The sequence below is a fragment of the Empidonax traillii genome, unplaced genomic scaffold (genome assembly GCF_003031625.1).
Source record: "Empidonax traillii isolate 1590-97213 ecotype Southwest subspecies unplaced genomic scaffold, ASM303162v1 scaffold945:size354297, whole genome shotgun sequence".
In the NCBI taxonomy this organism is placed as follows: Eukaryota; Metazoa; Chordata; class Aves; order Passeriformes; family Tyrannidae; genus Empidonax; species Empidonax traillii.
This window is the reverse complement of record NW_020956138.1, coordinates 143975-158916: the sequence shown is the minus strand read 5'-3', so window position 1 is coordinate 158916 and position 14942 is coordinate 143975. Positions and strand designations below refer to the sequence as shown.

General features: G+C 46.3%; 2 protein-coding genes across 2 annotated transcripts in view; one reads left to right on the top strand and one right to left on the bottom strand.

The window, feature by feature from the left end:
- Positions 1–6030, top strand: part of LOC114067642 (rho GTPase-activating protein 20-like) — a 37277-nt gene extending 31247 nt beyond the window's left edge. Inside the window, exon 16 of the transcript XR_003573436.1 lies at positions 6018–6030. The gene's annotated coding sequence lies outside the window, so the exon portion shown is untranslated. The remainder of the gene's footprint in view (positions 1–6017) is intronic.
- On the bottom strand, positions 2015–8892 carry LOC114067643 (adrenodoxin-like). The gene is made up of 4 exons (XM_027903224.1): positions 8600–8892; positions 3572–3696; positions 3019–3148; positions 2015–2770 (listed from the first exon to the last, which is right to left on the bottom strand). The coding sequence occupies exons 1-4, from the start codon at positions 8776–8778 to the stop codon at positions 2650–2652; spliced, it is 555 nt and encodes a 184-aa protein (XP_027759025.1). The 5' UTR covers positions 8779–8892; the 3' UTR covers positions 2015–2649.
- Positions 8893–14942: the final 6050 nt, after the last annotated feature.

Here is a 14942-nt window from a genome sequence, read left to right as displayed (position 1 = left end):
TGCTCATAACAAGAAATACCAAATACTCAACTGATTGGTTGGCTTTCTGCCCCAGAAAAGCCACAGTTTCCCTTATTGTAGAGCTCTGAGACACAAATAGGTTTCCCTTATTTCTCTGCCCTTTCTCAGATCAAACAGAGAGATTTAGACCAAGTTGGCCTCACACATACTGAAAATCCTACTCACTGCCTGACTGGAGACAGTCACTCGGGAAGTCATGTCTCATGGTTGCCATCCAGGAAGTGAGGAGCCTTCAATGCCTGTTCCCAATATAGACCAAAGCCATACAAGTCCAACTCATTTGCCTGGAAGAGAAATGACTCATGTAGTTCAGCCTCTTCTTATTTCTGCTCAGCATGTATGATTTGTTTTCTTATCCTGCAGGCTGACAGAAACATGCCCGGGGCAACTGTGGCTTATTTTAACCTTCTCAGTCCTATTTCTGACATTCCAACAGGCAGGAAAGCTAGTGTCCAAAGACATATCCTCCCGCAGTCCTTTGCAGGTAGCTCCTTTGTGCAAAGGCCTCTCTGCTATCCCATGGCACCCTTGAGTGACAGCCCTGCCAAAGAGTAGCATGGAATACTTTGACTCCCTGCACTTGAAAGCTTAACAGCTTGTCCTAGAAACTCTTTCTTCGAAGGTCACCCACACTCTGAAAACAAACACAAGTCACTCAACCCTTCTGAGCCAGCAGCTGCTCCCTCCCTTGCCATCCTGCTGTGTGGGTGCAGAGAGCTGGCACTTGCCAGTTGCAGCCTGGGCTCCAACTTCAAGCTCACTATGAGATAGGGGTTGAGGAGTGGGACTGCAAAGCTCCACATCACCTCAGCTTTGCAAGGGGACACCAGGAGTAGGGACAGACTTGAAGTGGTACTGAAAGTGGTGGGTTTAGTGCTTTCGTTTAATCCATTTTTATTCTTTTTGCTTTGTTACAGTAAACCTGGGATGAGTTGGAGGAGAAGAGGTTTGGGAGAAATAGGCACAGGCTAGAGGAGTTTTCTACCGTATGACAAAGCACAGGGCTACCCTGGGGAAGGATTGGCCTTGTGCTGGCCCATGCCAGGAAATCTCCCCTGCAGGTAGCCTTCTGCTAAGAATAAAATTTGAACAGGGATAAAATTTTGTACCAGTTTTTGCATGAAGGACCAGAGAAGAAGTCAAAGCCTACTGTGGGGATTTACAGAGTATCACTCATCAGCAGGTACCCCGGGCCACGCCGAGGGCAGGGCCGTTGTCAGCAGTCAGAAGGCACGGAGATGCAGAGACCCTCAGACACTGACCGCGGCTCCGGTAACGGGACCTGCCGGCGCCCCAGTGCCGCCACCGCAGCCCCACCCACCGACATTCCAGACAATCACGGAATCGTGGAATCATGGAATATCGTGAGCTGCGAGGGACCCATCAGGATCAGCTAGTCCAACTCCTGGCCCCGCACAGGCCACCCCAAAATCCTACCATGTGTCTGAGAGCATTGTCCAAACACTCCTTGAGCTCTGGCAGCCTTGGGGCCATGTCCACTGCCCTGGGGAGCCTGTTCAGTGCCCGAACCCCCCTTTTCTAATATCCAACCTAAACCTACCCTGACACAACTCCAGCCGTTCCCTCGAGTCCTGTCACTGGTCACAGAGAGCAAAGATTGGTAGGCGCCCCTCTGCTTCTCCTCAGGAGGATGGTGAAGACCACAGTGAGGTGTGATTTCAATCTCCTCCAGCTGAACAAACCAAGTGCCCTCAGCTGCTCCTTGTATGGCCCCTCCAGACCCTTCAGCATCCTCATGGCCCTGCTCTGGAAACTCTCTAATAGATTCATGTCTTTTTTCATATTGTGGTGCTCAAAATTGCACACAGGACTCAAGGTGAGGCCACACCATTGAGGAGTGGAACAGGGCATTCACTGCCTTTAACCGGCTGGTAATGCTGTGCTTAATCCACCCCACCAAATTTCCATTCAGCTCATTCTATTCCAGCCAGGCTCGTGGTACCAGAAAAGCACATCTCAAAAGTCTAAAAGCCTCTTTATTAGAATTTTATTTGACATGTGCAGTAGTACAGCAATGGGAAAATTTAATATTTGGAGACAGTGACTGATCCTGGAACAGAACGATTCAAGGACCTGCAACATCTCAAGTTCATAGAATTGGTTCCCGCTTTCAGGAACAGTCAGCATGCGAGTCTTATCACTATGCTCTTGCTGACCAAACTCAAGCCACCTTCATCATCAAGCCCATCAGTACACTGACCTGTGAACAGCTAGCTCTTCTTAAGCTTCCCCTATTGGGAAAAATCTGCTCCACTTTTAAAGAGCCAAGCCTTGGAAAATTCTGAGAAGTTACTCATAATAGCAGAATTCTTAAATTTCCAAGGACAGGGCGAGTCACATACAGTACAGATGTTTACTGACACCCACTCAGGGGAATAAAAAGCCATACACTTTAGTCCAGTTGCATACAGCAGAGCATTTTAGCACTTAAAACATGTACCAAAGACCCTATTAAGCATTAAAACTTGTTTAAATAAGGCATTTTATACTAAATCAGAACTCTATGGCCTACTGCAAACCAGCCACAAAAAGCAATTTTGTCAACCAAAAGCAAAGTACCCTGCCACACCTAAATGAGGATGTGAGCTGTGCAGGAGTCATTTCCAGTTACTGTTTGCTTTGCTTTCCAATCTCCATCTGACTCCTGATGTCTGATGCATCCATGGGGACCCGCACCGTCAGACCATCCATTGACTTCTTAACGTATACCTGGCAGCCAAGGCGTGATCTGAGAAGAAAACATGAAGTGAGGCTCATCTCTTCCCACAGAAAAGGGAGAAATTCCCCACCCACACTGGGACGTCTGGTCCAGGATGGGTTTTCACTAAAGCTCCTGTTAAAGATCTCCTGTGCCCCAAGAGAAAGCAGTTCACGAACTGTAATATAGAACAAGCCCTGTCCCCTTGGAAAGTGGCGCCACGTGCTGAATCTGCCTCAGAGGCTTGAGGATCTACTGCGATCAGCAGGGAGGCTTACGTCTCAGTGAGTCCATACGCCAAGTCTAGCATGTCCAGCTCTTCATCTGAGACAGCATCAAGCTTTTGGAAGGTGTCCTTGTCAAAGATGAGGTGACAAGTGGAGCAGGCTAATGTTCCTTCACATGCACCTGGTGGAGAAACGAGGGAATGACAGCAAATCAGGAAAAACAAGCATGAGAGAGACCATCTTCAGGAACAGTGTGAGAAAAGGTCCTTTAGCAGATCTGGAACATGTCAAAAGAGATGCCAGAAAACACAACAGACAGATGCAGATTTCAGCCTGCCTCTTCTCTGGGAGGATCACAATCAGTTTTCAAGTTTGTATATCAGCTCTAACCAGTCAAACACACTGACAGAGGCTGCTAGAATGCCAGTGGTGACTGTGAAGTCACACTGCCATCTCAGCATGGTAAGCCACCCAGCAAGCAGCTTTTGGGGAAGGGAAGCTTGCTTTATGGCCTCAGCAGAACAGTGGCATATGTACAGTTGCACTATTCCCAAGTACCCACTGGTCCTTAGAGCGCACACATATATCCTTCTGCAATACCTACCAAATCCATCAATGGCCAAGTTTTGATTGACTGCCACTTCTAGCAAACTCTCCCCTTCTTTGGCTGTGGTTGTAAGTCGCTCTCCATCCCGATTTATAAAATGCACCGTCACCTGACCTGTGGAGCTGTAAAACAAGTTTGCAAAAATCAGGACTCCACCCTTTCCTGCACGCCCACAGTTGAGGGGTTTTGGCTGAGCACTAGAGACATGGCACTAGAGACAAGGGAAACATGCATACAACACTTTCTCAAAGGATTACACCATGGACCTCAGAAAACATTCAAATTAACAGTTCTCAGTGGTAGGCAAGTCTGAGTTGCCCCAAAATATTTCCCACTTTATCAAACATCACTCAGAATAAATGTCTATCTGAGCATGAAAAAGTACAGATGCTCTGCACCTGCTGCTTCTGCTTGGGCAGACTGGCAGAGGGAGCATGTTAGGCAGGCAAAGCACTTGCAAGTCCTGGGCCTGGGATGCTAAAGCCTGGATAGAATGATGTACTAACAAGCAAAGTGCTCAGATCAGATACTAATCGTGCAAGAAGGGCTGTTGTCATTCGTGGTTTTTTCCCCCATTCCTTTCCAAAGGAGATTACTTGTGACTGTTCCTCTTCTGCTGCTTTTTCTTCAGTGAAGTGCCCACTTCTTTCCTGAACTCCATCACAGGGAGCCTTCTTGTGACAAGACATGCCCATCCCCAACTTACAGAGCTCCTGGGCTGAGTAACCTCCTCTGAACTGATGTCATCCTCACTCAGAAGAATTTGCCAGTTCTTTTGATAGCTTGTGAGATTTATAAATAAGAGGAAAACAGGACCTATTTCATCTCCTCCAGACCAGGCTCTCACACCAGTGTGGAGAAGGCTACCACTCTGACAATGGTGTCAGGGATTCCTCACCAAGGCAGTACATTCTGAGACTGTGTTATATTTGCCAGGGGAAGCACATGAGCAAACTGTTTTTTCTTAGTGTACATACCCAAACGATCACTTAGAAGAAGGAGTTATGCAAAGGTCTCATCTGTTGTGCTGAAAGAGGGCAGCACCTTGGAGGTAGTGGGGCCTTTTGCCCAGTAACTCTGTGTGGCACTCCCCAAGTACCAATTGCCCCAAAGCCCAGGGCATTCTCCAGTGGCAGAAGCTGTGCCCGCTCTCTACTCTTCCATCAGGCTGACAACACACACCATTCATCCAGATTCCTGTAGAGGTCCATCTCTGCCTCCCCCAGCTCTGGTAACTCCAAAGTTATCAGTATCAGTGCTGCCCTGTGGCTTTGCTGCTCTCATTTCTGGCAAACAAAGCCTTGAAACTGGAGCAAATTTTGCAGTGAGGACTGGCCAAGCTCACAGTCCCCTGATTTTTCTCACTTACACAAGACTGAGTGAAGCAACACCCAGCTTCTTCTAATACAAGTGCTGGGATAAAGCTTGGTAACACTTCTTCTGGAAGCCCTGAGGCCAGTGAGACAAATGGCAAACATGGCTCAGAGCTGTGAGAATTTCTAATGTTATCTACTGATTTTTCACACTGGGTTTGCAATTCCCACCAAATACAAACTGTCATAGCCCCAGGTCACATGTTACAGCATAATTGTCAGCTGAGGAATCGCTATAGTGCCTACGCTCCTCAGTAGCAGGTGCCCTCTTGGGAAGTCACAGACTGGGAGGAGGAATTGGTTAAATGGGAACTGTACCTGTGATAGCAACACCAGCAGTTGGAAAGACCCTGCCTGCTCAACCCCTCTCTGCTCTGTGGCAAGGAAAATAAAGAATGTGGAGATTTCTGCTGATTTGCTTCTAATGTTAGGCACAAATATATAAGGATCAACTTTAAACAATTTCCTTTGCTCGCTCTTAACTCACAGGAGGCAGAGGTGGAATACAGGGGATGTATCCAGCTGGATACGAGACAGGAAAGAATTCCTGTAAAAATGTAATGAGAAAAGGGGAAGAAATGTTCTCTCTCTCCTCTTTCAACTTTGCAGGTCTTCTTCATTCTGCTTCATGTAAGTCACAATGAATGACCATCCAGCTCTAATTCTATTTAGCTGCTGGCAAATCAGTGCAGTTCATCTCTAAGTCAGTAAGGATACATTAAGATGTGGACTTCATCAACAAGACTTTAGAAGCAAAAAATTCAAAGTCAATTCCCATATTCCATCAAAAGTTGGAAGTGAAGAAGAGATGAAATGGTATTTTTCGCCTTCTCTGCTCTTTTGTTTGCAGTTGTGCTTTGATTCAGCTAGCAGGAGCAGGACACAGGAACCACGGTACTTTCATCCCAGGAGGCCAGCTTCCTGTTTTTCCACGGGCTTCAGCTGCAAAAGATGCCTGAGCTGTTAGTGTAGACTAACTAACATAATCAGGGTCCTCTGGTTATGCAAACAGCTGTGAAGTTGGCACAGGGCCGTGCTGCGGAGGGAAGAGTTTCCCCACCTGTAAAAAGGAAAGGTCACGTTGCAATCACACACAGCTATGCAGGACCACCCTGTTTCCAAAACCAAACAGCCAGAAAACATTGTTAAGACATTTCAGTCTCCTTCATAAAGACGCCTGCAGATATTTCTTTGTAAATAAGCAATTTAAAAAGTAGTTCTCAAATGTCAAAATAAAACAAACTAAAACAACCCTCTTCATATTTTGGTGGATCAGATTGATTTATTCCATTTCTATGACAAACAAGCAGGTCTCTGGCCAATGTTTGGTTTAAATTTATGGGTGAAGTCATTTGTTACACAATAGAAATGGTAAAGTGATAAAATTTCACTTAGTGCTGCAACTGAATGGATTCTTCAACAGGATAATAAAGCTGACTGCCTGCAGAGAGTGCTGAAGCCAAGAATCCCAAAGCTGCCCACACTTTTTTTAACAGAAAACTTAATTCCTGTTATCTCTGAGGCACCTAGAGCTTCAGTCAACATCAGTCCCATGAGAATCTCTGCACCAGCCTCCCACAAATCTAGTTCCCCGCAGTTCGTCTGAGATACAACCTTGCTTTGACTGTTCCTGCCAGTTACACGAGCCCCAAGACAGCCAAGCTGCAGCCAGGGACAGCACACAGGGTACAAGGGACAGCCCACTTAGGCACAAGGAAGTCCAGGTGCTATTGCCAGACCCCTCATGTGACTCTGGATGAGCCTGGGCACAGCAGTTCACTCTTCTCCAGGGCAGGGATGATGCCAAGCACTCCTGACCATGATGCAGAGAGCACCTGCAAGCAGCTTCTCTCTCTCTCTGCTAGCTGAAAGGAACATTTGAGCTGTTTGTCTGCATTCTCAGTGTAGGTGCCTCTGTTGGGGGCATAAACCCAGCCCAATGACTCCCCATTTTAACTTTTCGGTTCAGTCACCTCCCACAGACTCACTGGTCTCCTTGGCTTCATATCCCTCAAATCAGTCCAAGGCTCAAGTCTCCTCTGGAGGACCTCTGCTTTTGGGTGCCCAAGACTAGAAACAAAGTCTGCAGCTTTTAGTTTTTATTTACTTTTGAATTTGTTTATTAGTGTTTCTGAAACTATGAAAAAATTCCTTTTACATTTTGTTAAGTAATTTTGAATGAGGATTAAAAAAAAAGAAAATCAAAACTGATTAGACTAAGTTTTGCTTCATTTAGGCTGAACTATTTTAGAATGGCATCACAGGACACACGGTCAGAGCTTTGGAAAGATCTTACCGGGATGTGACAAACTCAGCAATGCAAGTTCAATGCACGACAACTGATTATTCCCTTTTAAAAAATAAAATCTCAAGCTTTCTGTGACAAAGAAAGCTAGTGAAGGGGTTTCAACAAAGTGATTCTTCTCCCGATCAATATTTTCCCTAGAAGATACTTTCCAAGGCCATACAAAGCACCAAGATGCCTACAAGTACTGCCAGAGATAACTTCATAAAGCACAAACCAAATAGAAAGAAATTCCTTTCATTCCTTTATTTTGCAATAAAAAAGAAATTCCTTTATTTTGCAATCTCCTTCTGAACTATCCCTAAAGAATAGAGAGAGGAAAGGCTGGCAGGTAGCCTGCCATAGTTCCTGCTGTGGAAATACAGAAGAGTGCTATGTGCCCACAGCCCCTCCTCAGCCCTTCAGCACAGGAGGGCAGTTGGCTCCTGCACCTTGAAGATTTCTATCTTGAGGAATGTCCAGCCTTCTCGGGGCTGCCTCCAAAGGGGCTGTGTCAGCCAGGCCTCTTAACTCAACTCTGCCCTTTCAGGTGACCAGTCAGGAGCCCTCCACCCTGGCAGGGATCAAATGCATTTAAAAACAATTCTGAACATGCGCTTCTGAAGCATTTTTGCCACAGAGTTCAAATCAAGCTCAGTATTCACGACAGACTGTGCATCCCATCCCAAGCAAGCAGTCTAGTAAAGTCCAGCACAAGCCCCTGGTCCCAGGAGCCAGGCAGGACACTGGAGGCATGGGCTGGCAGAGACCCTTGCACCCGGAGTTGTCCCTAGCAGCCAAGCACCTGATCTCCCTGATGAAGTCCAGCACAGGCATCAGCAAGGCACAACAGCTCAGTCACACCCCAAGGAGCTGCAGACATTATCCCCCTCCTGCTCTGCCCCTACAGCAGAGGGGACTAGAAACACAAGAGAACTCGCAATTCCCAGAGAAACTCTGCGGTCATCCCAGCTTCCCCACAGCAGGAACATAGCAGGCTGATGGCCAAGCTGCCCAACACACCTTGCCCACTGTCCCCCTTCTCAGAGGCTGGTGTCTGGGCCGCAGGGGCCAAAGGACTCTTATGCCACGTTGTCACTTTCATGAGCTGGATCCAGGCCACTAGCTGTGGCCCCCACAACTCCGGGGGCAAGGGGCAACACCCCTCAGACAGGTCCCCAAAGCTCCAGGGGCAGGTTGGTTGTGGCACCACCCATCAGCATCTGCTCACCTCAGGTGGTGGCCTCGTCCACTACCTCCCACAGGCCATGGCTATGCTGGCCTCTCTCCTCTCCCTTTTGCAGGGCAAGGCAGGGGTGCATGTCTGTCCCTTCAGATGCAGTAAGGCACTGTCAGCATTTGACTCACCTTGACTCCCCGGGGGGATCCTGGAGCCTGTGCGTGGAGCTGAAGCCTCTTTCTGACCACCACTTTGCTGGGTTGTGATGCTGCTCAGTCACCCCACTGAGATAAATAAAGTGAATTTTGCTCACATTCAGTCCACTTCGCAAGGGCCGCATGAGCCCCAGGAAGCCTTGAGCTATCATGCTGCTTTGAGTCCCTCCCTGTGTCTCCTGGACTGTCGTTTGTTGCAAGGACAGCCAGATTAAAAGCTTATAAGTACATCTGAGAGAGGGAACAAAAGGAAAGAAAGAAAAACAGAAAAAAGTAGGACAGCCTCCCTGGGGGTGGAGGGAGGGAAGAAGGAGGGGAAGCAGGAAAGAAGGATGGACCAAAGGATCTTGCTGCAGTCCAGCCCATCAGGGCATGGGTGAAGAACAGTAATATGAACACCACCTCTACATACCAGTTCCTGAGCAATGCTCATCTTGCTCTGCATTAGACTTCCCTTTTAGGAACCAGAACTAAATCCCAGTTCAGGAGCAATATTCATTGTAATATCTGATCATAAAAGGGGTTACAAGCTGAGGGCTGGAAGAGGGCATCAGGAGCCCTAATGGTTGCTGCCTTGAGGAGAGGGGCAAGCCAGTTCCTACAGCAAGGGGTGAAAGTAAGACTAATGAATTCTGCTAATGACATGATGGCACCCAGCCACATCGCTGCCTTTCCCAATACTGCAGGCTCCTACCTCTGAAATGTGAATATTCACTTACTTTGCATGATGGTGGTGAGAAGCAAGCACATTTAGCTCATTTGCCAAACTCTCTGCTGAAAAGTACCATAAAGGCACAAAGAAGTAGCATTCATTTCACTCTGATACTTCATACTAGTAAGCCTTCTGTAGAAGAAAACTAATTTATTCCCAGAAACACTGTCACTGGTATAGTCTACCCTCCTCTCCAGGTAAATCAATTATTTGTCCAAGAGGACTAAAACTGCAGCAGCAGAGACAGTTTCATTGGAGTTTGGGAACAGCTCTTACTTCAAGAGCCTGAATTGTCCCTAATACCAAATTACCAGCTCACCATTTGGTAGGATGTCTGCTTTAATCAAGTTTTTTTAATGCAGTAACATATTAGTAGCCAGTATAAGAAAAAAACTTAAATACTGGACTCTCTAATCAATTGGTACAGGGGAAAGAAACTACAGCGTGAGAACTGGATAGCAAATGTCCCCCTAAACAACACACACACACACACACACACACAGTGGATTCACAGTTCTGAAGATAAGTAGAAAGTTCTGGGGTTTCACCCCAAAATAAAACTTTTTCACCCAAAGCTTTCAGGTTGGAAAGGGATGCTTAAGCTTTCTGGAAAAAAAAATAAAAAAAAAAGCATTAAAGACATTAAGGAATGCAACTATTTTCTAGAATTTTCTATAAGCTGGGATGGAAATCCATTCTTCAGTCCAACAGTTTCAAAGGCAAGTGTTCAAGCATTCAAACACACCCCTCAGGCCCAGTGGAGAGACCCATGGACAATTCATAAAGGATTAAACAAGAAAAAAAAAAACATTCTTCAGAGGAAATCATATTTCTAAAATCACCTGTCACTTTGCACCTGGTAGAGGAGTACATAGAATTATTTCTTTCCACCTCCCACTGTTTACTGAGGGCAGGCCAGGCAGTTGTGCTCCCACACCGTGATACACACATGAAGGGACATGAACTGAGAAAATGTGGAGTTGTATTTGCAGGACATCACTGACCAAAGCCTCACTCCTTTTGCTGGACATGGGTGACACTTCCCAGCTCAATATGTCATAAACTTGGCCACAGGCTCTCACAGCCTAACAGCACCCTCATGCTAGTCCCAGCTCAGAATACAAATGCTTTTCTTTTTTTCCTGCTGCAGGATTTGCCCTTCAGGTTTTGTTCAGGTCAGCAGCTCTGAGCGCAGGGAGGGTGGGATGAACCACTGAGTATCACTAGGACTTTAATTCAAAGTAAGTTCTACCCCCAGTCCCAGTCAGTGAGAGCTGCCATCTACTGAGAGGTCACCACAGCATCTTCCTGAGAGCAGCAGGGCAGTGGCATAATGCTGAAGCAGGGATAGCAAGCATGGGTGCACATTAGATGGCCCAGCCATGCCCAGAATCACTGGGACTTCTCTGTTATTTCACCCCTCAAAAACAGTTAAGGTAAGAATTCCTCATTTCAAATCACTCGCAGAATGTCCTTCAAAGGCTTCCCTCCCCACGCTCGTATCACAGAGCAGAGCTGGCAGGGAGGGCCGTGGTTTGTTTTAGCTGAACGCAGCTCTGGCCAGTGGCCCTGCTCTGTGGCCCCTCACTTTCAGGTCAGCTTTCCGAGTGGGTTTCTATCTCCTACAAGCTGCCCTGAGAACTTCAGCCTTCAAACCCAAATTCTTGGGCTGCATCTCACCCCTGAATTTAGAACCACTGAGAGATTCTGACCACTTCTGCCTTTGTTTTTCAGGCACTACAGAGATGCAGCAGGCAGCCCAGCTCTGTTTGACATTTTCCACTGAAGGAAAGCAAGGCTTGCCAAGAGGGATGCAAAGAAAGGGGCCACAGCGCATACAAGCAAACCAGAAAGTGTCTTATCTCTCCAGCAAACCTTGAATTGAGAGATACACTGGATATATACGCAGGAGTTTCCACAGCAAGGACATTTGTGTGTTTGCCTGGCACTGACCTCGCTCCTTGCCAGGAACTCAGAGCACAGCAAGTGACAGGTCAATGTCGCCTGATGGAAGAGAGGGAAGTCAGGTTTGAGAAGGGAGGTGAGGTGCAGCAAAGGGGACTGCTGTCGCCTGATGAAAGCAAGAACAATCCCAGTGGGGTAGGAGAAAATCAGGCCCTTATGGATTTTGGATAGCCTCTTCTAAGGTCTTTGAAATGCTGGGAAAGAAGAGAAGCAAGATCTTCTTTTCCCTCCATTCTATCTGGCAGCAAGCCTAGAAGTAAATACAACCTTTCCAGAGTAAAACAGTATTCATTTAACCCAGGACACAAAAATAGAAAGCTTTGCAAATAACCACCCCTCCCACAAAAAACAAACCCACCAACAAAAAACAACCCAAACCGAACAACCAGCAAAATCAGCTAAGCCAAAAACCCAGTGCTTTAAAAAAAACCTCAAAATGATGCTTAATAGGTCAGCACATACTTTATGAGCAGGCCAGACACAGCTGAAGAGAGTCTTTAGCTCTGTTTCATGTAAGATTTGGCAGAAGCTAAGTTCCCAGCAGTGCATGTGGGCTCATTTCCTCCCCTACCCAGTTTCTAACCACCAGGCCATGCTCTGTCAGTGCTGTGCCTACACATCCAGACATGTGTTGGCAGATGCTAAGAGGGAAGTGGTTTTCTGGCTTGAAATACTGTCCAGTATTTTCTGCACCACACTCCAAATAAATTGGTAATCCTCCCCCCAGTCTAGGGATTCTCATGCAAATGTCCAAAACACATCTGAGTTGCCATTAACTCCACCTTTCTGCACAAGTAGTAAACACTGAAATCAGCAGTGCCCTGATCCAACCAGAAGTTACGTAACACCTTTGCAGCCCTCCACAGCTGGAAGCACACTTGGACTTCTGACATACCTCCTCTGACCACTGTTAGAGTTCCTTGCCAGAAAGCAGAGCTGCCTTGGCTCAGTCACCGCCCATGCAATTCAGTTGTAGATAGACGCAAGCCCATGCTGTTCCCATGGGTGAAGTCTCAGGAATTGTAGTCAGAGCAGCAGGCACACAGACCCAAGAATAATGAAGGCTTCCAGAAGGCAGCCTTCATTAACTGGAAAAGCAAGAACAGCCTCCCCTCCTAACAAGCCCACTGCCTCACAAATACTCCTGTAGGGAAGCAGATAACAGGCTGCTTGCTCACACAGAACTAAAGCACTGAACAGAACTAAAATTCCCCTTCCCCACTGCCAATACAAAAGCCCATCAACCAGCCGTCCTGTTCCAGAGCAAGCTCCTAATAAAAGCAAACAGGACAATTTGTGTTGATTTGACTTTCTTCAAGCCCACAAGCCCAGGGACACAGTGCTGCTGCTGCCTCAAAAGCAATGCACTGAGTGTAGGCCCCAGGACAAAGTGCTCAGTGGGCTCAGGTCACAGATACCGCCTCAGAGGTTGGAGGAAGGAAAACTGTAAATGTGCCTCAGTTTCTACATCTCTCAAACAAGCTCTCTCAAACAAATCTACCGTTTTCCTGTTCTTACCCCCTTCTCTAGATGTTCAGCAACCTTCTTGACAATGACAAATAAAAGGAGCAAGGGTCAGATTTTTACCACTGGAAGCAGGAGGGCAGAATCGCAATTAGAGATGAGCTAACACAGCAACAAGGAAGCACAGTGAATTCACAACAGGGCTTCTAGACAGCAGCCACCTCCAGCAGCGCAGCTGCTGCCTAGCTGAGTGAAGGCCACTAAGAACTTAAAGTGCCCCAGCTAAGACCTTCATTTGCAGATGGTTCTCCTTCAAGCATCCAGTCAAGGATGATTCAAAGATGGATGGGAGAGCAATACTGTGGTATGTGGGGTACAGACAGCCTTCACCATGACCTCCCAGCTCAAGAGCAGTGTATTTCACACCCCCTTCAGTCAGTCTTGGTGACTCAAGATCAACCTCAGCTTGCATTTCTCTAACGGATAATGCACAACCACAAGGAATAGCAATCATGGGTGCTTGTAATTTTTCAACTGGCTCTGCTCATCAGAAAGCTGTGTATTAACACCTGCTCAGAGCAAGTGCATTCTGACCAGAAGATGGACATACAGTCCCTTCCAGGAGCATAAGTATTACTTTTTGCATTTTCAGCATTACTCTAATGTCTCCTCCTCATTCTTCCCTCCACTTTTTGCTATACCCACCTCATCATGCCATCTATCCTGAAAAACTTCATCTTAATGTTACTAGTAATGTTCAGAGACTGTAATCTGGCACTAGATGTTCATTTAGTCATTGTTCAGACACGAGGACCTGCTCCCTTGTCTACAAACTGCACTTAGAGCTGCAAACCTGAAAGACAAAAACCAGCCTCAGCCTAACATTTCATGTATTGAGGCCCAGATACTTTTTCATGGAATGCCTTGGGTTGAAAGATCATCTAGTTACAATCCCCTGGTCATGGGCAGAGATGCCACTCACTAGATCAGGTTGCTCAGGGCCTCATCCAACCTGAACTAGAACATTTCTAGGGATGGGGTATTTTCTTACAGATAATGTCTCACTTGCAGAAAAATAGTTTAACATCACATGTTGCATCAACTTGACTATGGCTATGCAGCAGTTATAGGTTGACATCCGTGGCAGAATAATTATACTGCTCTCTGCCAGTTATTACATGCTCTGATTGATTACACCCTTGGTATAAGATATTTAGACTGTATGGCCAAGACTGAGTTATGTAGAGATGCAAAGCTGGCATGGACCAGAACAGTCACACTGATTGTACAGGGCAAAAAAGCCATACCTCAGGTGTTCTACACTCTCATTGGAGGCAGTCAGCCTTTGTAGATGTTCAAGCAGCTGCCATACAACTGCCTACAATTATCATAACTTACTCTGTACATTGCATTATCAAGCCTTGGATGCTGGAAAAATGCTCAAGCTTCCCTCGAAACACGTTAGCCTGAACAACCAACCAATAAGCTTCTCATCTACCTGCAGAAGTCCCTGAAGGACTTGTCTGCATCAAAATAAATCAGAATTTGGAGATCATACCCTTGCAATTCCATGCCTTCAAAAAAACAAACAAGAGAAGGAAGAAGCTATCAGTCTAATTTCTACAGTCACTGTGTCCTACTCAGAGTCAGTGCATCTTAGGCCACATGGATTAGTCCACCAAACAGATTGATCTCAATAAAAATTTTACACTTTGGTTTTTCTTTAGAGTTGTTAGTAAATTGCTCTGTTTAATAAAGCAACACTGCACAGCCTATAAAAAGACAGTGTTTCTGGTTCCCTGCTCTTCTGAGAGCCTTTTATGCTCTAGACTACCCCTGTCCTACAGACAAAAGCAGCTGGGCCCCAACATATGTAGGTATAGCCTAAACTGGTTCTGAAATATATCAGAGAGACCAGCAAATCCAACAGAAACTGTCCACACAAACTAGAGGTTAAATACAAATTTCTGACTCTAAACTACAAAATGCCTTACAGCAGACTAGAAGAATAGGATAGTCTGGGTTTTTTTTAACACCATGGTGTTGTACAGAAGCAGTCTTCAGCCTTTAATGCTTTGCACTTCCATTTCTTCAAAGACAAACTGAATACAGATATAGCTAAAGGGAGAATTACAAAGCCTCTTAAGTCTCTAAGGTAGTGTCCATTGAAAAGCA